This window comes from Mirounga leonina, unplaced genomic scaffold (assembly GCF_011800145.1).
Source record: "Mirounga leonina isolate KUSES-001 unplaced genomic scaffold, KU_Mleo_1.0 Mir_150, whole genome shotgun sequence".
In the NCBI taxonomy this organism is placed as follows: Eukaryota; Metazoa; Chordata; class Mammalia; order Carnivora; family Phocidae; genus Mirounga; species Mirounga leonina.
In genome coordinates, this window is record NW_023270374.1 from 34467465 (window position 1) to 34491634 (window position 24170).

The window sequence follows — 24170 nt, forward strand, 5'->3', positions numbered from 1 at the left end:
CTCAGCCACGCGCCCCGCCCCCTGCTCATGCTCCTCCCATCCCAGTGACTCGGCAGCGCGGCAGGCGGTGGCTGCGCAGGCGCGGGGCACCGGCCTTGCCTCTCGAAAGCCCTGTACCCGCCCCTCTCGGAAGCACGTGCGTCTACGTCATTTCCTGTTATTCTCCTCGCTTAGTCCTCGGTCCTCCGTGGGTTCGCTCGGGACCTGCGTTTGGGGCGTGTCCGCTTCCTCTCTGTCAGGTGAGTGAGTAGGGGCTGTTCTTCGCAGTCGCCCCGCCGCCTCACTTCCCAAGGCCTCCCTGGGCCTGGTGCTCGCCCTGGAGTCACCATGGCAACGGAAATTCCGGGGGCCGAGGCCGGGGTGGGGGAATCTTCGCGGCACCGGAGCCCCGCTGAGCTCTTGGCCCGAGTCTCCTTGGTGCGAAGGAACCGGACGGCCTGCACCATCTCCAGAGCTCGGACGCAAGCCCTCGTTTCCTGGCCTGCAGAGACGCGGGGCAGGTTATCAATCACGGCCAGGGCCATGAATGAGGCCAGAATTGGAATGGCTGTAATGCCTCTGTCTGACTTGAGACGGCTGTTTTTACCTGTCCGGGCCACAGTTTCTCCAGCTGTTCAGTGAGGAAGTGGGCTGTATCAGCGAATCTCGTTTTTTTTTTTTTTTCAGGCACGGACTCCTTGGAAAATCTAGTGAGAACTCCACGGAGAAATGCACGTACGCACTAAATTTTGCAAAAAGGCTTATGGGGCAGTTCACCTAACTAGGTGATTTTAAGGGATCTTTCCATTAGTAGGACTCTGACAGTTGCTCAGATGAAAGGCAGAGAAGGGGTGATGTGTGCAGCAGTTGCAAACTCCCCCCCCCCCCCCCCCCCCCCCTCACCGGGAATGATGCTGCTGAAGTAGCTGTGCTTCTCCGAGCTTTGTGGAAAAGATAGCTTTCCTTAATTGAAAGAAGAGTTGACTAGAGTTGGTTCTGGCCCAACACTAGGGTGAGGGTTGTTACCTAAGCCAAAACTGGGCCCTCCCATCCCCACCCCCTGATACTCAGGTATAGTCACCTAACTAGATAGGCTGCTGGAAATAGTTTAGTCTGTCCAGCCTAACTACAGCCAGACCTTGGAATTCCTGACCCATGTCTGGGAGTGGAATCGACATGTCATTGTATAAGGATGTTAAGCATAAAGCACGTAGTGGGCCCTGGGTAAAACATTTTAAGTTCTCCTTGTTCCTGCCAAAGGTTCATTAACTGACAGGGGATGAAAAAAATCTGTTAATTATGAAGTTCCAACATCAAACCTAATAATGCTAATAATAATGGCAGCAATGTGCGTGTTCTCTCATGTAATATTCTTGTGACTTTGTACAGTTTACAGATGAGGATGCCTGGAACTCAGATGTTAGATCCCTTGTTCTAGCTCCCCTTGTCCTGTCACCCAGTGCTAGTAAGTGACTGAGTCAGGATTTAATCTGTCTCAAAAGCCTGTCCATCTACTGCTGCCCATTTCTCAACATCTCTTAGAAAAGAATAAAAAAGAGGAAAATATGGTGCATTTTTTTCTCAGGAGTTCCAAAGTGAGTTGCGTCAAGACTTAAATATGTGTTATTAAGCTGTCATTTGAAAATACTGCTTCAGATAAAATTCTCACATAGTTAAGGGGAAGGACTGTATCTAGATTGGTAACGAATCCCCAAAGCCTAACAATTCCTGGAGGCTAGTAGGTACTAAATACAGTTTTGGTGAATTCTTCATTCTACCTTACTTCCTTCCATTATGGCATTAAATACTAACAACCAAAAAATTTTTAAGTGCTTCATGTAAGCATATCTCCATCATAAAGTCAGATGCTTTCTGAGACTGGCTCATTACTCAGGGAATATTTGGAAGGCGGGAACCTCTGGGGAATACCTCCGAAGTCCGTTAACTCACACCACCTGCTGTGGCCTGAAATTTCAAGTCATCACAGACAGGCCTGGCTCACTGTGTGGTACCTCATGACAGAATGAGATAGAGAAGCTACTTAAAACATGTGATCTGAGGGAACAAAAAGCCAGATATGCCTCCTGTAATAGCAACACAGGGTCTTCCCAGTCATGGAAAAAGCCCCGAACTTATGTGCAGACTTTCTGTATTTAGGAAATTGGCTAGGTATTAACTTAATGCACGTAGTAATGTCATTTCATCAGAAAACTATGGTAGCTGTAAAATTTCCTTTGGCAGTACTTCCTATTCCATGTATCTTATAACTGATTGAATATAGGACACTTCATTTCATCAAATTATACTGCAGAAACAATCAATATACAAAGGAAGATAACTTTGATTTAAAAAAAATAACTTTGAAGAAGGCAAGTTCAAAACCTTCAAAAAAATTTATTTTCCCAACCATGTGGCTGCCATCCTACCAGCTGGTAATCTGGAATAGTCGTCTTAAGGATTTTAAGCCTCAAAAACATTATTCCTTACCTTGATACAATTTTGAAAATGACTTTGGATTAGAAGATGGTGATGGTAATGATCAACAAGGATTGTCTCATTTAATCTTCATAGCCAACTTGCAAAGCAGTTGCTTTTATTTTGTCCATTTTACAGCTGAGTAAGGATCAGAGCAGTTAGATAACTTATCCAAGGTTACACAGCTTGTAAGTGCCAGAATTGGGATTCAAATCTAGGCCGTCTGACTCCACACTCACCTTGCTGGTCACTGAGTTAGGCCACTTTTCTTAGCCTTTACCCATCTTCCCCTTAACACACCCTAACTAGATCAGGCATCCTTGCTTTCACTGGAAATACACTGGGCTTGAGAAAATGTGCTGCTGAGTGTGTGGCACTCTGTTCCAGCTGCACTTGACTTGCCTGTTCCTGAACTTACCAGGCCCATTTCCCTCAGGCCTTTTGTATTTGATGTTCCCTCTGCTTGGAACGTTGTTTGCCCACACTCTCCTCTTCATTGAAGTCTCTGCTCATATCGGTTCCCCATCAGGGCCTTTCCTGGCTACCCCAGAAGCCCCCTTTATCTGTATCCCTTGAACTGGTTTTATTTTTCATTATAGCACTTACCACTACCTGATCATATATATTTGTTACCACTCCCCTCACTAGAATAGAAGTGAGAACAGAGACTTTGTTTCTTTTGTTTATCACTACTTTTCTCATTGACTCCTAGATGATATTTCCCACAGTTTAGCACTCTGGAAAAAATGGATGTGTCTTATAATTGACAGCTGTGTCCTGGTAGCATGTGTTTTTTCCCTTGATTATACCTACAATAAATGGGGAGTCTTTAAAACAGTGGTGTCTTAGAGTTGATGAAAATACAGTCTATCCCCAGGGCCCAAACTCTTGCCTGGCACAGAGTTGGCATTCAGTAATTACTTGTCAAGTGAAAGCATTGAGCGTTCACTATGTGCCAGAAACTATTTAAATATTTTTAATCCCCCACCCTTATCCTGTTATGAAATACTTCTGTTATCAAAGCAGTGTGGTAGTGGGGAGTAAATACGTGGTGTCCTTTTGGAAGTCTGGGAGAGGGAAGAGAGCTGCGTCCTGGTCTCTGCCGTGGGACTACAGGGTGTCGTGTTGCTTTGCTTGTCCTCAGTTCCTACTCTTCTTTCCACAGACTCTAGTGAATACCTGCTGCTTGCCCAGTGCTGTGTATAAGTAGAGGCACCAGATGCCCTACGGGCACCCAGAAGGGTTGCCTAGGCCGGTCTGGAGATGCAGGGGGATGTCTCAGACAAGGCTTCCTGAGGAGGTTCTGTCTAAACTTGAAAGTCAGACATTGACCTGGGAAGTGGGAAAGGACAAGGATGAGACTGGAGGGAGCCCAAGCCAACTCAAGGAGAGAGTCGTGTTAAATAGCTTGCGTTTCATCCATAAGCAAAATAGTGATACACCGATGGACCATTTCTAGCACTCTGGCAGCCTCTTAGAAAGTAGATGAGGAAGAAGGGGAATGTAAGAAAGGTCAGTTTGAAGACATTTGAATTAATGTAAATGAAGGCCAGAACTGGAACAGTGGCTGAAGGGGGTAAAGACACCTAAGGGGCCACAGCTTCTAAGATTAGCGGGACTTGGCTGGGCATGCTGGTCAGAGATGTCTGGCCTGAGTGAACGAGTGGCCAGTAGGTGGCACCATTCACCAGGGAGGGAAATCCAGGAAGCCAGTGAGTTTGGGGAATTGGGGAGTTTAGTTTTGGGCATCAGGAGTTTGAAGTGCAGGTGATAGCAGGAATCCCATCATGTCATGAAGGGTCTTCATTTTAGAGACCGTGTCAGGGGGTTTATTTTCAGAATCGTGGGGACTGTGGAAGAGAAGAGAAATGACCATTTCATTTTATAACTATTACTCTGGTTAGAGCCTGGATGGCACGGTGATCTGGGCCTGCGTTAGCAGTGATCTAAAGAGCAGGTGGTCATAGGCCTGGAGAGCAGGGTAGCAGGTTGAAAGTTTACTACATTGGGCTTCGGTGAGAGATTAAATGTGAACAGGATGGACAGTGAGCGAATGTGGATCATGAAAATCTGCTTTCTGGTTTGAGCCACTGATTAGGTATTGTTACCTATTTCTAATGTCACCCTACTGAATCCAACAGGCAGCAAACAAACAGATGGAGAACAACATTTAAATGGGGGATAATAATAAAAGCTCATACTCTTTCAGCTCTTACTGTGTGTCCGCCAACTCAGTCTCATCCTCTCAACAGTCTCATGAGAGTACCATTATCATCTTCATTTTCCAGATGAGGTAACTGACAGAGAGGTACAGTAACTTGTCTGAGGTCACACAGCTCAGAAGTGGTGTGGCTGGAATTTGAACCAAGGCAGTCTGGCTGAAGGCTGCTCTCACTGCCTGCCTGGAGTGAGATGCCTCTAAATAAGGAGCTGAGTTTAGACACACTGAACTCGGGAGATCTGTGGGGCAGCCCCGTGGACCTATCCAAGGCACAGGAAGATACATGGGGCTGGGTGGGGACAGCCTGGACCTTATATTCTGACTGTTGGATCCTGATGATGTATTACCTATGCAAAACAACGACTGAAAATGCGAAGAGCCCCTGCTCCAAGGCTGTTGAACTAAGCCTTTAGGTCCTCATACTTACTCTGTCTGCCAGTTCACAATGGCTGCTTTGAGTTTTTCAATTTGAATTAAGTCTTGATAAGTCTTCAACTTACTCTACATTTGAACTGTTATATTATGGTTTCCTGGCTCAGCCTAACTCCAAGAATTCTTCCCTTGCCCTTCATGGTCTCTTAACCAATCTTCCCTCTCAAGCGTTGACATTTAGCTATAGTTTGTCAAGATATTTCTTCATTCTCTGCTTATACACTCATGAGTGTCTAATTCTGCCCAAGGGAAAAAGAAAAGATTTCACCAGAAAGGTGCACCTGTGTTCTCAGAAGCCGTTGGATATAAGGTCTTGTTCTGTGTCCTTTCCTCGTGGCCCGTCTCTATAGCCATTCCTTCCCCTTCTCTCTCAGATCAGTCCCTACTTTGACACCACTTTGGTTCCCATCTTGCCCCTGTTCTCAGGGGACTCACTCCATTTTTCCATACATGCAAACACATACGGTACCTTTTCTCATCCTTTAAAATACAAAAACAATGGGAGAAAACCTAAACCCACGAAGCCCCCTTCTACCCAGATCCCACCTAAAGCTCCTGTCCTTTCCTCCCCCTTAAAACCATAGTATCTCTACTACTTCAATTCTCACTCTCCTCAGCCCACTGCCCACTGCAGCCTGACTTCTATCCCCACGGAAACATCTTGCTGCGGTCACAAGTAACTTCCTTGTTGCTGAATCTAGCGGGCTCTTCCTCAGTTCTTATGTTGCTTGAGTTCTGAGTACTGACACTGGACATGACCTCCTTAACTCCAGTCCCCTTCTGGCTTCTATGGCCCTGCTCTCAGCCACTCCTCCTCTACCCAGCTGCTGGTCCTCAGGGGCCTTGCCTCCCACTCCTGTCATCTCACGTGCTCTTCAGGATGACGCTGTGTCTGAGAGGAGAAAAATCTGTGGCTCTCTCGGAAAGGATATCAGAAAGGTCACTAAACCAACAGGAACGCTGAATGACCAGGCCTTCTCGGATTGGAGACCAGAGCCTCTGCCGGCTGCCAGGAATTCCCAGGCAGCTTCTCCGGGACATCGTCGTCACAGTGATTTAGTCCCGTTTTTCATTCTTCTGTGCCCCTCTGTGCAATAGTCAAGTTCTTTGGCCCCTTAGCAGCGTCAGATTTTACCCGCTGCTACTCTGGTCCGAAACTGTACAACTTCCTGTGTTTCACTCCTCTTGCCTGGATCTCAGACTCCATTCTCCCAGTGCTGGGGGCTGTTTCCCTCTCTTCCAGTTCGTACTGTGCATAAATATTCAGTATTTCAGGGTTTTCTCCCCTCCCTCTTCTTCCGTCCTCCCCCCTCAAGTGGCATCTGGGCAGGAGGAAGGGGCAGCAAATGAGCTTTGTGGTTCAGGTATGTTCCCTCCCCGTTGCTGGTCTTCCCAGCCATGTGGCTGCTCTGGACTTGTCCCTCGGCATTATGGATTCTGGTGGGACCCACCAAGACAGGGCTGGTCTGGTTTCCTTCCTGAGCAGAATCATGAACATTGCCAGTGTTTCTAGTCATGAGGTCGTCATGTGCCACAGTCCTCTCGGCTTGTCTCCTGAGCTTTCCTTGTCTGCCCAACCCCTCACTGGGGCAGGCATACACTTCCAGATTACCGACATGGCACACGGTGGAAGGGGAAGGAGAGAACTGCCCTTGTGCACCGTCTCATCTCCTTGGGCTACTTTTACAGCTGAGGTGCCAACTTGGTGCTGCGGCCCAGCTGGTGTGGTCTCCTCTGAGAGGCCTTTCGAGGAGGGCAGACCAGAACACTTGTCCTGCTTTTTCTCCTGGGCAGGCCCAGAAGGCCTTTGTCCCTTCCCACTGTATGGGAACCTCTTTAATCTTACAGTGTGTCATCCTCCCACTGTGGCTTATAGAGAATCTGTATCCTCTCACCCCCAATTTGTGTTCTTGATCTATAGAGAGTTTGGAAATTAGGAAATCTTTTTTCCTCCCCAAAAAGCCAGATTTTAAGACTCTTATCTCACTATGGATTCAAGAAAAATTTCAGACTCAGAGCTGAGCAGTGGCTCCGGAGCCGCAAAGACCACTGACTAAATGGCCGGGGCACTGCTTGATAGAGTGCCCACCTCTTAGAGAGCAAGGCACTTTGGCCATCGCACCAAGACTACAGAGAACGGTTAGGGCATTTCACCAAAGGAAAAGATGGGTTGCTATTACCTAAAGAAAGGGATAGAGGGAACAGGCAGGCAGAAACAGTAAGTGTCTTCCACAGCTTTGGTGGAAGCTTGCTGTTGACACCACATCTAGATCTTCGGCCCATATGTCCCCTGTCAGGGAGCTAGAATTCCTATCCCCTTCAAGGGTCCTTCTAGCTGGACTAAGAATCAGATTGACCTAGCTTGGATGGACTGACCCATTTTCTGAACTCTCTGTGGCCTTCTCAACGTATTGCAATATATTGTAAATCTTTGTACAATATTTCAGGTTCAGATTTCCATTCAGTGTCTTCTCCCTTGTAGTGACCCCAGCAATGTTACTCTAACCCCATAGGAAGAGAGCTAGAGTTTTATTTTGCCAAAATAAAATCAGCTAATATCTGTAAGTGCTTTCTGTTTTACAAAATGCATTTGCAAATGTGGTTCCTTTAAGCCTCAAAACAACTCGGGGTGTTAGGTACATTTATCTCCATTTTACAGATGAAGCCTAGAGAGGTGAAGTCACCAGTTGAGCTGGTGAGTGACAGGGGTTGGATCTCAAATCCCTCCTCTTCCTAAAGCATGATGCCTTCAGCAAAGGAGAGCCAGAAGGAGGAAAATGACCTTGGGAGAGGAATACCAGCTTTGCTTGAAGGAGTAAGAGCTGAAGAAGAGTTGTAGGCGTAGAGACCACAAGTAGGAGCATTTGAACAGGGCAGGCTTGTGAGGCCCGTGGTTGTGGGAGCCTGTGGCTGGACCTGCTCCCATGACTTTGGGGGAGTGGTCCCTGGGACTCCAGAGACGTGGGCCCTTGGGTGAATCATGGCACTCCCTGAGTCTCAGTCTCCCCATTTGCAGGATGGAGATAACCGCCCCCGCCCCCCACCAACTAGAAGAACTGCTTTGAAGATCTGGTGCCGTGGTATCTCTCATGCTGCCTTGGAATCTTCGAAGTGCAGGGCAAGCCTCTGAGCCAGGTTCACTTACCCCAGGGGAGAGCAGGCAGGGCTCCAGCCACAGTCCCTTTCTCGTTCTCCTTCTCTTTTCTACTTCTTTCTTTTATCTTTATTATTGCACAACGCCCTTGTTGTAAAATGATACAAGTGATTCTGAAATATTTAAAGTAGAGATGGAAAAACCTAGATGTCCCCCCACCCCGTACCCCTCCACCCTACTCTGCAGAAAGATAGCCACAGTGTGTGGTTTAGTGCACTCTCTTCCAGCCTTTAAAAACATGGATCCAGGGGCACCTGGGTAGCTCAGTCGTTCAGCGTCTGCCTTCGGCTCGGGTCATGATCCCGGGGTCCTGGGATCGGGCCCCGCATCGGGCTCCCTGCTCGGCCAGGGGCCTGCTTCTCCCTCTCCCACTCCCCCTGCTTGTGTTCCTTCTCTAGCTGTCTCTCTCTCTCTCTGTCAAATAAATAAAATAAAATCTTTAAAAAAAAAAAAAAAACATGGATCCATACATATTTTGATGTACATATTTTTCTATATACATATATACACACACACACATACACATATATACACACACATCCACTTATTCATACAATTTTGTTCTTTAAACTTTACAAAAACATTCTCGGGCGCCTGGGTGGCTCAGTTGGTTAAGCGACTGCCTTCAGCTCAGGTCATGATCCTGGAGTCCTGGGATCGAGCCCCGCATCGGGCTCCCTGCTCGGCCGGAAGCCTGCTTCACCCCCTCCCACTCCCCCTGCTTGTGTTCCCTCTCTCACTGTGTCTCTCTCTGTCAAATAAATAAATAAAATCTTAAAAAAAAAAAAAAAGTTCTCTACACTCTTCTGCACCTTGCTTTTTCCCCCATAACAATTTTTTTTAAGATTATTTATTTATTTGAGAGAGAGCAGGAATGGGGGAGGATCAGAGGGAGAGGGACAAGCAACTCCTTGCTGGGCAGAGAGCCCGGTGTGGGGCTTGATTCCAGGACCCTGAAATCATGACCTGAGGCAGCCACTCAACTGACTGAGCCACCCAGGTGCCCCCTCCCCCCATAATTTTATCTTGAAGACCTCTGTATATCAGGCCTAATTCAGTTGTGTGTCTGGGCATTTTGCAGCCAGATAGATAGATAGATATTTAAGCAATTTCCTACCAATGTTATTTATATCATTACCAGTTTTTAAAATATTACCAATAGCGCTGCATTAACCACTAGTGCCATTATCCATTATTATTTTTTTAAGATTTTATTTATTTATTTGAGAGAGAGAGAATGAGAGACAGCAGGAGAGGGAGGAGGGTGAGAGGGAGAAGCAGACTCCCCGCCGAGCAGGGAGCCCGATGCGGGACTCGATCCTGGGACTCCAGGATCATGACCTGAGCCGAAGGCAGACGCTTAACCGACTGAGCCACCCAGGCGCCCCAACCCATTATCCATTATTATCATTAGTGCTCGTTGAACAAGTTTGTACTCCTGTAAATGTATTTATTTATTTTAAAGATTTTATTTATTTATCTGACAGAGACACAGCGGGAGAGGGAACACAAGCAGGGGGAGCGGAGAGGGAGAAGCAGGCTTCCCGCCGAGCAGGGAGCCCGATGTGGGACTCGATCCCAGGACCCTGGGATCATGACCTGAGCCGAAGGCAGACGCTTAACGACTGAGCCACCCAGGCGCCCCTCCTGTAAATGTATTTTAAAGTGAAGTTCCTTGTGACACAAAATTTTTTAAAAGATTGATTGATTGATTTGAGAGAATAAGCAGGAGGGGAGGGGCAGAGGGAGAGGGAGCGGCCAACTCCCTGCTGAGCAGGAAGTCCGATGTGGGGTTCGACCCCAGGACCCTGAGATCCTCATGACCTGAGCCGAAGGCAGACGCTTAACTGACTGAGCCACCTAGGCACTCTGTGACACAAATTTTAATATCTGATAAGTATGTTAAACTGCCAGATTCCACTCCCACCAGTGGTGTTTGGGGTGTCCATTTGCCTACAATGGCTCTTAGCCAGGGGCTCATTTTGTACCCTCCCCCCCCCCCGGGGGGGACATTTGACAGTGCTTGGAGACATTCTTGGTTGTCACAGCCTGGGAGGTAGTGCTGGAGATGCTACTGGTGTCTAGGGGGTAGGGGCTAGGGACGCTGCTAAGCATCCCACAGTCAACAGGAGAGCCCCCACCACAAAGAAAGAATTACGTCACGAGTGCTGAGGTTAAAAAACCCTGGCCTACACCCTTGCCAGGGCTGGAGATGACCATTTTTTTAAGCTTGCCTATCTGATAGTTTGAAAATGATACCTTACCTTATTTTGTACCTCTTCAGGACAGTGGAGTTGTATTTACTTCTTACATTATATATTATTTGAATTTGTTATGATTAATATAATTTTCTTGAAAAGCCACTGAAGATTTTTTTTTTAAATCAACACCTCTTTGATTATTACTATGCAATCTGTTCTTAAGATTTAGTCATGTAAGTGCCTATTTGTCTTCCCCTGATAAGGATAAAGAATTTCTCAGGGTGGGCCTTAAGAACCTGTCAGTGCTTTAGGTTCAAGTCTCTCATTCTCTGGCTTTCAGGATTTCTCTACTGCGCTTCCAAAGCACCTTCTCCCAGTGGACCCCAAACCCAGGAACCACCTCCGAGAATCATCTTAGCCCAGAGATACTCTTTATCGCAGACCAGGGCCCCACAATGAAATGTATTCTGCAGCTGACCTTAGGACACCCAGAACATCCACCGTGGACTCATCTGCCCAGATGCCAGGGAAAACAAAACAATAAAAAACCCTTATGCTCATTTCTCAGCTGTGAGACCTGCGATCCATTCACCCTATGAATTTTCCAGCCTGTCACAGCTGAGCCCAGCCCCTGGTGCTTCTGCAGAGCCCAGAGCTGCTCCCATAGGTTCTGGGGCAGCATGAATGCTTTTGAATTCTCTCTGCTGGGTCCTATCAAATGGAAAAGGAGTGGAGCCCAGTCCTAAGCCCTGCTCAGCATGGCGGGGACCCCTGGAGAAGTGCCCTACACCTTTCACTTGGCTCCGAGAAGCCAGAGCCAGCCAGACTGGAGGAAGTATCCATGGAGAACTTCTCAGCAATCCTGAATACTCCCAAGAAGATGTCCCACATGGCAGAAATGGCACAGACTTGCCTGCAGTTTTTGCAGATCACCCAATAGCAGACTTTCAGAGTGGCCCTGGTGCCAGGGACAGGCTTCTGCCAGAAGTTCTGTGCATTTGATCTGCAGCCTGTTGTGGTTTTCCAGTAAGCAAAGGCATGTGTGGAGGCTGCCTGGTCTGATGGCTCTCTCCACTCTGGAATCTACACAGATCCTGTCCATGAAATGAAATATCCAACCTGTGAGGCCATGAATGCCTGAGACAGCCCTGCATTGCTGACTTAGTGAGAGAAAACAGTAAGAGGTTCACAGCGGGAAGGGCAGGGAGTTGTGTATAAGAAAGAACACCCAGGGGCGCCTGGGTGGCTCAGTGGGTTAAGCGTCTACCTTCGGCTGAGGTCATAATCCCAGGGTCCTGGGATCAAGCCCTGCATGGGGCTCCCTGCTCAGTGGGGAGCCTGCTTCTTCCTCTGCCCTTCCTACTGCTCGTGCTCTCTCTCTCTCTCTCCCTCTCTCACATGCTCTCTCTCTCTCAAATAAATAAAATCTTTAAAAAGAAAAAAAAAAAAGAACACCCACCTGCAAGTCAGGGCCTGAGTTCTGCTCTTGCCTCCTGTCCTGGGACAGATAAATCACCATATTTCTCTGGGTCTCAGCTTTCTTGTTAAGTGGTTATTGGAAGCATTCACTCTGTTTTTCCATGTGTAATTTTCTCAAACAGTAACATTGCCAACTAGATAAAACTGGCTAAAATAAATTAGAGATCTAAAATAGAGTTTAAAACCAGTCCAGTTCCTGCTGGTTAGTTTTTCTTATTCAAAAGTAATAGATGTTCAGAAGAGAAAAAAAAAAACACATACAGCCAAACACAAAGTAGTTCAGAGAACACTCACCTGGAGGCCATGCTGTTGGCATCTTGTTGAGACACTTCCAGATAAGACGTTCTTAACTTGGATTGGTGGATGGGCTTTGCGGAGGAGAGCCCCTGAATGATTTAATACCCGCCCCCTTTATGGGCCATTTAGGATATATGAGTTGTTTTTTCATTACAAAGAATGCCATGCAGATACAAGCTGGATAAAAAATAATTAGCACTTAATGAGAAAGCAAGCAGAAGAATGGACAATTTGAACACCTGACAAAGATGCTTTAAAGGGCACAAAAGCGTGCCAAATTGTCCCACAGTGTACAAAAATTACCAATGAGAGACAAGTAGATTAATGCTCGTGTTCAGCCATTTGCATTTAAGTTAACAAATATTTACTGGACAGATGCTGTTGTATCTTTGCCAGGTGCAGAGGACTCCACTGGCAGCCCAGCTGCTGACCTCACAGCTTTCAAACTAGTGGAGACCGACACGGAAACTATTTCACGCACGGTCATTTGTGTTTAAGCAAACTGCCTTCACGCGTGTTGGCGCATTAGAACCCTGAACCATCTCCCTCCCTGAGCTCTTTTCCTTGACCCCGCCTCCCAGCCGCTGAGGGGCCTGCGGGTCTCAGCCTTGAGGGAAGTTCTTCCAGCCCACATCCAATCCAGACGTTGCCTCCGAGTGTCCCTGCATGGAGGCCATTCAACTTTTGCTTGTCCTCTTTGGGGAACAGGAAGCTTACAACCCTCAATTTGGCCTGTGCTTGTTTGAAACTTTTCCCTATATTGAACTGCAGCCTCCCTCCCTGTAGCTTCCTCTGATTGGTCCCAGAACCTCACAAAACAAGTCTGCCTTCTTCTCCAACCTGGAGATCTAAAGAGCTTTAGATCTCCAGGTGAAGCACCCAATCCCATGGTCTGCCCCCAAGACAGCACCCAGCATCTGTGATGTCCTCCCCTGGCAGAAGGGACCTGCAAGTCCCCTGTTGATTCGTCAGACCATGCACATGCCCAGACCAAACAAAGTATCCATGAACAGATGGCCACGGCATGGGGGCAGCAAGGCCCAGATCTTTGAGGACAGATTATGCTGGTGACACTAGAAAACCTCCTTCAAGCTTCGGGAGGATGGATGGGGATGGAAAGAAGATGAGCCAGCCCTTATTGGAGGACCTAATCTGCTGTCCTCCCCCAAAAAAGAGCCTGTGTGCCTAGAGTGTGTGCTTATCTCCTGGGGATTTTATTTTATTTTTTAAAAGACTTTATTTATTTGACAGAGCACAGATAGGCAGTGGCAGGCAGAGGGAGAAGCATGCTCTCTGCTGAGCAGGGAGCCCGATGCGGGGCTCGATCCCAGGACCCTGGGATCATGACCTGAGCTGAAGGCCGAAGCTTAACCAACTGAGCCACTCAGGTGCCCCTCTCCTGGGGATTTTAATTCAGCTGGTCTAGGGTAGACCCGAGATTCTGCTTACACACTCCCAGAGATGTGCTGATAATTCAGAGGATACCTTTTGAGTAGCAGAGCCCTAGGGCAGTGGTGTCATAATACCCTGGAGGAGCTTTAAAAAATACCAAGAGTTTGGCTTACCCCAAACCTACTGGTTCAGTCTTCTTGTCCATTTATCGAGAAGGTCTCAACCTAGATTGCACATTAGAATCACTTGAGTTTTTAAAATGCTTCACTCATTGATCTCTCTCTCTTTCTCTTGCTGCTTTAATTTGAAAAATTTACCAGCCTAATTTGGTGTGGGAGCAGAGGTTCCCAGCCCTGGCTGCACATTAGAGTCACCCGGGAGTATTATAAAATGTCAGTGTCGGGCGCCTGGGTGGTTCAGTTGGTTAAGTGACTGCCTTCGGCTCAGGTCATGATCCTGGAGTCCCTGGATCGAGTCCCGCATCGGGCTCCCTGCTCGGCAGGGAGTCTGCTTCTCCCTCTGACCCTCCTCCGTCTCATGCTCTCTGTTTCTCATTCTCTCTGTCTCAAATAAATGAATAAAATCTTTAAAAAATAATAAATAAAATGTCAGTGTCAGGGCCCTTCTCTGCAGACCCACTGAATCAGAATTCTCGGGGTTAGGGCCAAGAGATCAGCATTTCATAAAGCTCCCCAGATGATTCTGAGGTGCAGCCCCTGGTGCAGAGTCTGAGAGAAGAATCATCTGGGGTTCTTGATGAAAATACAGGTTACCACACTCTCCGCCGAACATTCCGGGACTGTATGTTTAGCAAGTGCCATGGGTGATTCTTAGGAAATGGCAAGGTTGGGAAACACTGAGGTAGAGGAAAGGTCCCTGGATTGGGGTCAGAAAGACAGTGCTCCTAGCTGCAAGACTTCCCACAGGTCACTTAGCCTCTCTGAGATTCATCTCTTCATCTGTAAAATTGAGAGGATGGTAATTGTGCGGGGCAGAGATGGATATAACTAGCCCAGAGGTCTGCATAGCCAGTCTATGGGACAGTTCTTGTTGGAAACTGTCACAGGCCAGAGATTACATTTCCCAGCTCTCCTTTGCACTTTGGTGATGTGGCCACAGGACTGAGTTCTGGCCAGTGGAACAAGGGCATAAGTAAGGAGGACTGCCACCCACTGAAACCTCCCACAAGGTCCTCTGCTCTCTCTCTTCACTGTGTGCCCACTGGGTAGCAGTGCCTGCTGGATCGCAATGCCTGGGTGATCTTGGAAGCCACATGGGAAGGTTGGCAGAGAACTCCCTGACCTTCCCCCCACCTACTGCTAATTGGACTTTGCATGAGTGAAAAATAACTTCTGTGTAAAGCCACTGTGGTTTCGCTCTTTTAGTAGCTAGTGCCATGTTAACTGACATACTGCCCCTAGGATTGTGGCAAAAATTATCTCATGCAGAGGCTGCAAACTGATGATGTGAGGGCTTAGATCCAACCCACGAATATGTTTTGTTATTTCTGTGCCAGCCAGTTTTTTTTTTTTTTTTTCGTAACACATTTTAAGATGAGAAATTTCACGTGAACCTCTGGATCTCCAGGTTCTTGAAAACCTGGAATAGCTGGCAGCCAAGCTTGCAATCCACTCCGGGAGGGATTGGCTGGAACAAGGAGCGGCCAGCTGTATATCAGGTGGAACACGTGCTCTCCCAATCCACCGTGCTCCCCACCACACCCTTACGGCATTTCTGGGGTCCCTGTGGCTTCCTGAGCCAGCAGGCCCTCAGGTAATCGATGTAGACAGTAGATGCATTCACTGTTAGGATTTTTCACAGCGTATTTCTTCAGGTGACTTCTAACTCCCAGGAGAACCATTCATCCTGCCCCAAACTTGGAAGCAAAATCTCCTGAGTGAACCTTTCAGGCTGAAGGATGTCCTCCACCCCCACCCCAGCCCACCCATGGCCGTGGCCCGTTCAGCGTCTGCTATCTGTGGAGGCAGTGGTGTGTGGAGGAAAGGGCTCAGGTGTATCTGGGGATCAGGTAGACCTGGACCCCAACCCCAGCTCTGCTGCTTCCTAGCTGATGATTGGGGGGTCAGACAGTTCGTGTTATTTATTTTAGAGAGAGCGTGAGTGGGGCCGGGGGTGGGGGACAAAGGGAGAGGGAGAGAGAGAATCTCAAGCAGACTCCATGCGGGGCCCAATCTCACGACCCTGAGATCGTGACCTTTGCTGAAATTAAGAGTCGGACACAACCGACTGAGCCACCCAAGTGCCCCACCATGTAACCACTTTTGCTGACTATCCTTCTATAACTTATTTTAAAAATTGAATCGTATATACTTTTTTGGTAACCTGCTTTTTTTCTTTTTATATTTTAAGTATTCTAGTAACCCTTGCTAAATAGAATTTTTAGAGTAGCTCATATAATTCCAACCTGTTTTTAACTGTAACCTCTACATTGTACCCTTACTCATTTAGTGGATATAAATTGTTCCATGGTACAGACGTACTCTATTTATCTAATCCCCTATTGTGTGGACACTTAGAACTCCCATTCTCTGTGGACTTGGGTGTTAGCGCTTTGCTTTGGGCTAATAACTTCATTCACCTGAGCATCAATTTCCCCATGCCTGTGATCAGGATAGTAACAATCTCACTTCACTTGAGATAATGACTAAAAAGTGCTTAGCACAGTGTCTGGCACATGGGAAACCCTCATAGCTGTTACTGTCATAACATATTGTAATCTACCAGTAGTAGACCCAAGTGAGCAGTTCCCTGAGGCTCTCCACCTCACTGTGCACTGAGTTCACATTCAAGGCATCTTGGTGGCTGAGTCCGTCCCTGGTTCTCAGGGAGAGAAGGGCAGGAGTGATCCCATCACTGGCAAGGAACAGCTCGTCACCAGTGTGAATTGATACATTGGAATGTCAGTATATGTATCTCAGGCGTTTTCAGATTTCTGGCACCCAAACTGGATGTTACTTTTCCCTGATTAAAACTCTCCAGTGACTCCCCAGTGCCCTCAGCATGATGTGATAACCCCTAAAGGTGGCTTAGCAGGCCTGGCATGACCACCGAGCCTCATCTCTCACCTCTGTCTCCAGCCAGATGAACAGCCGTGGGTCCCTGAAACACCGCACCCTCTCTCTCACCTCTGGGCTTTGCACCTGCTCCTCCCTCTGCCTGGAGCATGCATCCCTTTCCCTATCTTCTCTCCATCTGGCTAATTCCTCCTCATTCTTAAAGTCCTCTGCTTAGAGGTCCCTGAGCAGATGCTGGCAATGCCCTACCCGTCCCTACTTTTACCATTTCTGTGCACACCGGCTGACCCCCAGCAGGCAGCACCCACATGGGTTGCCTGAGGGCTTTCTGTAGTCGCTGGAAGCTTCTCTGCCAACCTCAGGGCAGGCCTGAAATGCTGGGAAATTAGCACTCCCTGCAAGAAGCAGCCTTCCAACAATGACAGGACTTCGTGTGCAAATGCCCTGGCTTTCTTCCTCCTCAGGGAAGTGCTTTACACCAGCCTCAGGATTTCCCTGTGGGATTAAGCTCCAGGCACCCAGGGTGCTAACTTGCTTGACAATACACCTTCCCAGGCTGCCTTTCTTGCCTATGTTATTCCCCCACTTGCCTCCCAGAGTTTCCTTCTCCCAAGTTAACTGCTTGTCCTTGAATTCTTTTTTTTTTTTTTAAGATTTTATTTATTTATTTGACAGAGAGAGATCACAAATAGGCAGACAGGCAGGCAGAGGGAGAGGGAGAAGCAGGCTCCCTGCTGGGATCATGACCTGAGCCTAAGGCGGATGCTTAACCGACTGAGCTACCTGGGTGCCCTGTTGTCCTTGAATTCTCGTCTTGGGATCTGCTTCAGAGGAACCCATACTGAGAGCCCCCAGCTCCTGAGAGCCTTCGCTGGCATGTCCAGCACCCAGGTGGGACAGGCAGGTGCCCCTTCCCGGCTCTGCCACACCCCCCATCCTTACCCCAGCACAGCACTCATCACGTTGGGGTATAATTGCCCAGGTCTGCACGGAAACACAGACCATTCGCTGTGGAAGAAATTAAAATGGATTTGAAACAGTTGAAAAGATGAAACTCAAAGAATGCCAGTTGATAAGGCACCTGAAAGGGCAAAATTAGAAAATCATTTTACAGCCCCTGATAATTGGTCTAGCCAAGGACCATCAGTGGATGAAAAACCAGATACCCATAAGGTCCTGGTGGGAAGAGGAAAAATGGACATTTAACATGGAAAGTGGTGGTCACCACCTCAATGAAACATGGTATCACTAATAGTGGGACACCAAGATATTGTGGATGTCCGGACTCGAGGCAAAATGAAGCACACGGCTCCACCCACGAAGGATTAGTTAAATTCCTGCCCCCAAATGCTTCACCTGAATCTAGTCTATCCTTTAGACCTAAGTGCTAGTTTATAGGAAACACAGAGGGGAGTACAAGTTAAAAGGCGCAACAATGACCAATTAGGATCCCAAGCAGAACATTGTACAGGAGAGCTCTGTGAGTGAACATCGTGGGGAAAAATATAAAGGAATGAGGACCATTCTCCATAAAAGAGACTTGAGAGGTAACAACAGAATTCATGGCATGGTCCTCATGTGGATCCTAGTTCAAACTCGCTATGCAGACATTTCTGGTACGACAGGAGAAATGGGAATGTGAACTAGATATCAGGGCCTTATTGTTAATTTTTTAAATGTGAAAAGTGTGTTGTTTATGTGAGAAAATGACTTACATTAGATGTAAAGTATCTAATACTGAAGTATTTCATGGATGAAATATCATGATGCCTATAATTCATTTCAAAATACTTCAAACTCTCCTTCCCAAATTAAACAAACGTGGCAAGTTTTAACCAATGATTGTACTTAGGTGATGGATATATGGGTGTTCACTGAGCTATTTTGTTTGCTATGTCATGTGTCTGAAAATTTCTTTATCATAAAAACTCAAAAGAGAGAAGCAAATAAAAGCCACAATATACCATTTTTCACCCAGAGATTCAAAAAGAAAAAAAATATGCTGAGTTGGCAAGGGTGCAGGGAAATGGGCCCTTTTGTCGATTGTTAGTGGGGAGTATAAATTGGAACAGCCTCTTTGGAGGGAACTTGGGCAGAGGCATATTCTTCGATCTAGCAACTCCACTGCTAAGAATTTATCATACAAATTATACTCAAACATGGGCACAGATCTGTATGAATAAGGATTTTTGCTGCAGCATTTGTTTTTATTAAACTGATAAGAACAGATACTACACTTGATCTTAGCCAAAAGGCCGAGAAGCGATAGCATTTGTTTTTATAACAAAAAATTAGAAACAGCGTATATGTCTGTTAATAGGAGTTGTTAAATTTGTTACAGTGCATCCATACCATGTAGACTGTTCTAAAGTATGGGTTAGACCTGCGTCGATAGGAAACTCTTTCCCAGATGTATCGATAAGAAAAATGCAAAGAGCAGGCCAATGTCTGTCCTACTTGTCACCGTATTTCTGATGCCATCAAAGTGCCTAGCACGCAGTGGGGGCACAGTTAATATTTGTTGAGGGGATGACTACACATCTGAGTGCAACTGCTGTAACATGGGCTCCTTGGATGCAGTTAGGTGGAAGACACAGGGACTGTGGGGCATCCCAGTTGGGTGGCAGCTGGCGGTGCCAGGGGTGAAAGATTCACTCAAGGCAGAACAAAAGTGATAGAAGTTTATCGGATACACTGCAAGGGAGCATTGGCAGGACAGTAAAGGAGAGATTGTCTGCCATGAGCTATAGTTATAAGGTGGAGTAAGGGAGTATGGGGACATATGGAATTGTACTTTTTTTTTTTTTTTTTTGGTAATCTTAGGAACTGTGCTTGGTTGTAACTGGTCAGTTAGGGCTGATGGCTCTTTTGAGTTGGGTCTCTTAATGAGCCTGTTTGGGTCAGCTAGGTGGTCGCTGTGGGCCCTTTTGCCTTGCTCAAGTTTCCACTGCTCAAGCCTTTTGCCCAAAATTGGCCTCTACAGGGACCAGATTTTCTAAGGTCTTACTTCTCTGAATTCAGACATTTGAATTTTCCCTCAAGATACATCATATCCTGCTTTGTAAAATCACATCATGAATAGCAAGACACTTTGAGGAAAAAGGAATAAAAATTTCATGGAGGGGCACCTGGGTAGCTCAGTTGGTTAAGCATCTGCCTTAAGCTCAGGTTGTGATCTCAGGGTCCTGGGATCCAGCACACACCGCCCCCCCACTCAGGCTCCCTACTCAGGGGGAGTCTGCTTCTCCCTCTCCCTTTGGCCCTCCCCCCACTCGTGCGCGCTCTCTCGCTCTCTCACTCAAATGAATAAAATCTTAAAAAAAAAAATTCATGGAAGGGCAACAAAGAATTTGCTGAACCAGGAAGGCTAATATGGCAACTGGGACTTAGTAGAAAATGTAGCTCCAAGCTTCCTGGCAGCCAAAGCAAAAAGGGAAGCCCGTGGACCACAGAACTTTTGCTATCTGGTAGAAGGAAGGACACTGATTCCTCAAGAGCCATGCTTATCAGTCTGAAAGGGTGATGTGCTCAGGAGTTTTTGAGAGCATCACATGGAGGGAGGGCAAATTCAGAAGCTTATCTTCCTGGTGCATCTATTTGCTCAATGGTAAATAAATTACAACAATATTTATAGCAAGGGAAGCAAGGGTATATTAAGGAACTTTATGTAAAGCTCCCACGAATATTTAGGATAAACTAAGTGATAGCGGGACATTACGGGCTCTGCTAGTTATGCCTCAGTCTCCTGGGTGAAGTGACCTTGGACCAATGACTTGACATCTCTGAGCCTCACCTTCCTCCTCTAGTAAAAATGATTATTGTGGAGATGAATGAGATGATGCGTGTAAAGTGCTTGGGTTGATAAATGCTTGCTGTGCTTTTGTCTGTATCATTATCCTGGTATCATGACCTTATCACTACCAGCATAGACTCTGGAGCCAGACAGGCTGGGTTCGAATCTTGACTCCACCACTTACTAGCTAGGGGACCTTGGCCAAGGTCACTTAACTCTCTGTGCTCAGTTTTGTCCTCTGTAAAACAAGGCTCATAGGGTTATTGTGAGGGCTCAATTGACTTGATGGTTGTAAAGCTGGGGCACACGGCAAGTGCTGTGTAAGCATTTGCTCCAGACTTCATAGTTTGCTCCCTTCTGTCCTTAGAGGTCCTCCAGGAGAAATGCTAGAAAATGACAGCCCCTAAGAGAAACAAGCTATTTCCAGACACTGATTTATGAAAGGAATGGGTCTCTATAACACCAGTTGTCCTAAGAGGTATTTGCTTCCTGGAAGATAGTCAGAATGCGTTAACAATGGTGGAGTCTTGGCAGATGACCGGCCAGATATTAGCTATATGGGGGGCATGGCCCACTCCCCTGTGGCTCCTGGAACCCTTCCAGGGAGCCGGACCCGAGAGGACTGGTAGTTTCTCTGGCAGGGGCCAGGGGCGTGCCAAGGGGAGGAGGAGGGAAGGAGCTCCCGGGATCCCCCACACCCCTCCCCCACTCGCCCAGCGAGTAATGACATTCACGGAGAGGGGAGGGAGGGAGCGAAGCAGAGGGGCAGGCTCCGCGAGGCCATGTGATGCAGGGCGAGAGAGAGCTGCCGCCGCGGAGCCTCCTTCTTTCCTCCCTCTGATTCCGGGCTGTCATGGCGACCCCCAACAACCTGACCCCCACCAACTGCAGCTGGTGGCCCATCTCGGCGCTGGAGAGCGATGCGGCTAAGCCGGTGGAGGCCCCTGATGCGCTCGAGGCGGCCAGCCCCGCCCATTGGCCCAAGGAGAGCCTTGTTCTGTACCACTGGACCCAGTCCTTCAGCTCGCAGAAGGTAGAGTCCAAAGGAGCAGGGGAGCAGAATGCACCCGGTGGCCAGGAGGCGTGGGGGAGGGGATCCAGGAGGGTGGAAGGGGTCTGAGGACCCCGGTGAGAGGCTGGAGGGTGAAATGTGGGGTTGCAGGGGCCGGAGGCTGCTCTCCCGGGAGGTGACTGGCCCTGTCTTGGGCCCCAGGAGCACCATCCCCAATTCTGGGAACATCCATTATGCCTCTTTCCCTCCCAGAAAGACCCAGTCTGTTGGAGGGCTGAGAAGAGAGACAAAGGCAAGGGGAAGGGAATGGGCACTGCTGGGAAGGCGGCCTGTTGGAGGGGGCGGCTGCTGCGGGGAGGGAGGAGGAGCGCTTCCTGGGATCTAGCCTCCAGCCCCAGTAGTCGGTGGTGGGCCTCCCTCCGAGCTGCTGTCCTGGATACTACAGGCCCTCCAGGTCACAGCTCCTGCCTGGCTGGGAGCCTTCCTCTGGCTGGGGCTTGGAGGGTCTGTCCCTAGTCTTCTCCCACATCCACACTTATCTTGAGCTGAGAAGGAAGGAGTTAACCCATCTCCTTAGACCCGCTCGGTTCGGCCCCTAAAATCTATGTTTTGCTCTTAAAGACACAGACGGCCCCTCCGTCCCTTCTCAGACCCAGACGAGCTGGGGGGGCGGGGAGCAGTTAGGAATCCAGCCTGGTGCTGAGTTTTCGGGGTTCCCGCTTCCTGGGGGAGAGGGCCAGACACTGCGCCTGTAAGACAAGGGAGCCTCTAGGGGCGCAATATCCCACCCTGGGCGGCTGTCCGTCAGTGGGGCACGAATTCAGCACCATGGCCAGGGCCCAACAGCGAGTGCTGCTGATCTCTTAAGTGGCGCTCATTGTCAGACCTGGGATTCCTCTTCTTCCTGGAAGATCTTTTTGTTCCATTCACTCATTTTTCAGGTGGAGAAACAGATTCCGTAAAGAGAAAGGAACCAAAAGACTTGGGTTTGAGTCTTGGTCCAGGCTCAGTTCATCATCTGGAAAATGAGAGGATGATGATGATGATGATGATGATGATGATAACAACAACAACAACAACAACAACAACAACAATAATAATAATAGTAATAGTTACTTCTTCTAATTCCCACCCCTTCTCAGGGCTGCTGAGAGGGTTGTTGAAGAGGCGGTATAACTTAGTGTTCTAGACGGCACTACCCAAACTTGAGCATACATTAGAATCACTGCATGATCCTGGTTAAAACACAGACTGCTGGGTCCCACCCCAGATCTTCTGATTCAGCAGGTCTGGAGTAGGGCTCAAGAGGCTGCATTTCCAACTAGCTGCCAGTGATGCTGATAAAGCTAGCTCACTGATCGTCCTTTGAGTAGCTCCAGTTTAGAATACAGACTCTGAGGCCAGGCAGTCCCCAGTGGAAGAGCCATCTTCCCTAGTAATTCACTGTAAAGCTTTGGACAGGTTACCTTGCCTCTCCAAAGCCTCGGTTTTATAATCCATAAAATGGAGCTAATGGCAGTACCTTTCTCAGAGGGTTATTTTGAGGGTGAAATGAGGTGACACACAAAACGTGCTGATAGCAGTGCCTGGCACAGGGTCAAGGCTCTGATAATTATAGGTGTTACAATATCAATAAAGTGCTAGGGGAAGGAGGGGTTGGGTTAGCCAGAGCCATTCTGGGACTCATCCATAAATTCTACACGTGCATGCTGAGCACCTACTATACTACATGCCAGGCTCTCTGTAAGTTGCTGGCAGTTTGGAGATGAATCAGACTGACCTCCAGATTTCAGAATACCTTCCTACCCAGAACCTTAGGAGCCAGGCCTCAGTGGCTGGCACTGGACAGGGGGCAGAGGGATGGTATCTCCCATCACCATTCCCCAAGGGAGCTTCTCGCTCTTCCCTTTGCCACCATGGAATATATCCTATTCAGTCTGCACTCAGGGCTGAGATGGCCCCTTATTCAGGGATAGGACTACCCACTGCAACCCCATATGTGACCAGGCCAGCCTGGGTATCTTCCTGCCTCCCCTTCCAGGACATTCCCCTTGCCTGGGGGCCATGGTGGGTTCTAGAGGCAGTGTAGCCTGGTGGGAAGGGCATGGGCTCTGCAGTCAGATAGTCTTGGGTTCCATTTTCATCTTAAGTGCTTACTGGCAGTGTGACCTTGGACAAGTCACTTCTCTGTGCCTCAATATCCTCATCTGGCAAAAGGGACTTTTGCATCCAACCCTGCAGAATTCCTGGGAGATTAAGAGGACATGGACATATGTTAAGTGTCTGGCACATAATAGGAATTTAGCAGGTAAGCTTCCTTCTTTTCAGTCCTGAAGAGCCCTGCCTGCATTCAGGGAGCAGTTCCCCTTGGTAGAGCATCTGAGAAGCCTATCTTTAATGGTACATGAATAGCAGAAAATAGCCTACCCCCAAGAGTGGTGGTGGTGGCTTCATGGGACATCTGGGGACTGTCCCAGAGCCAGAGGGCAGCAGGACAGTGAGGGGGTCCAGAACCCAGACTCTGGGGCCAGACTGCCCAGGGTTCAATTTTAACTCTGCCACTGACCAGCTGGGTAATTCTGGGCAGGTTGCTTAGCCTCTCATGCCTCAGGCATCACATCTGTAAATTGAGAATAATAACAGCACATCCAGGATAGGGCCATTGTGAGGATTCAGCAAATGTATCCATTAAATCACCTA

At 48.0% G+C, this 24170-nt stretch overlaps 1 protein-coding gene and 1 pseudogene across 5 annotated transcripts in view; one reads left to right on the plus strand and one right to left on the minus strand.

The window, feature by feature from the left end:
* Window positions 1–111: 111 nt before the first annotated feature.
* Window positions 112–24170, plus strand: part of GDAP1L1 (ganglioside induced differentiation associated protein 1 like 1) — a 47999-nt gene continuing 23940 nt past the window's right edge. For 2 of the 5 annotated variants that reach the window (XR_004679487.1, XM_035006362.1), the window contains exon 1: window positions 20825–21491. Coding sequence is in view for 2 of the 5 variants with exons in the window: in XM_035006362.1 (XP_034862253.1) it covers window positions 21312–21491 (180 nt within the window). In the remaining 3 variants the exon portion in view is untranslated. Of the gene's footprint in view, window positions 240–666; window positions 715–8176; window positions 8243–17634; window positions 18213–20824; window positions 21492–24170 lie in introns of those variants that run through there. The other 3 variants (XM_035006363.1, XM_035006365.1, XM_035006364.1) reach the window with 3 other exon arrangements.
* On the minus strand, window positions 18730–18932 carry LOC118011612 (annotated as a pseudogene).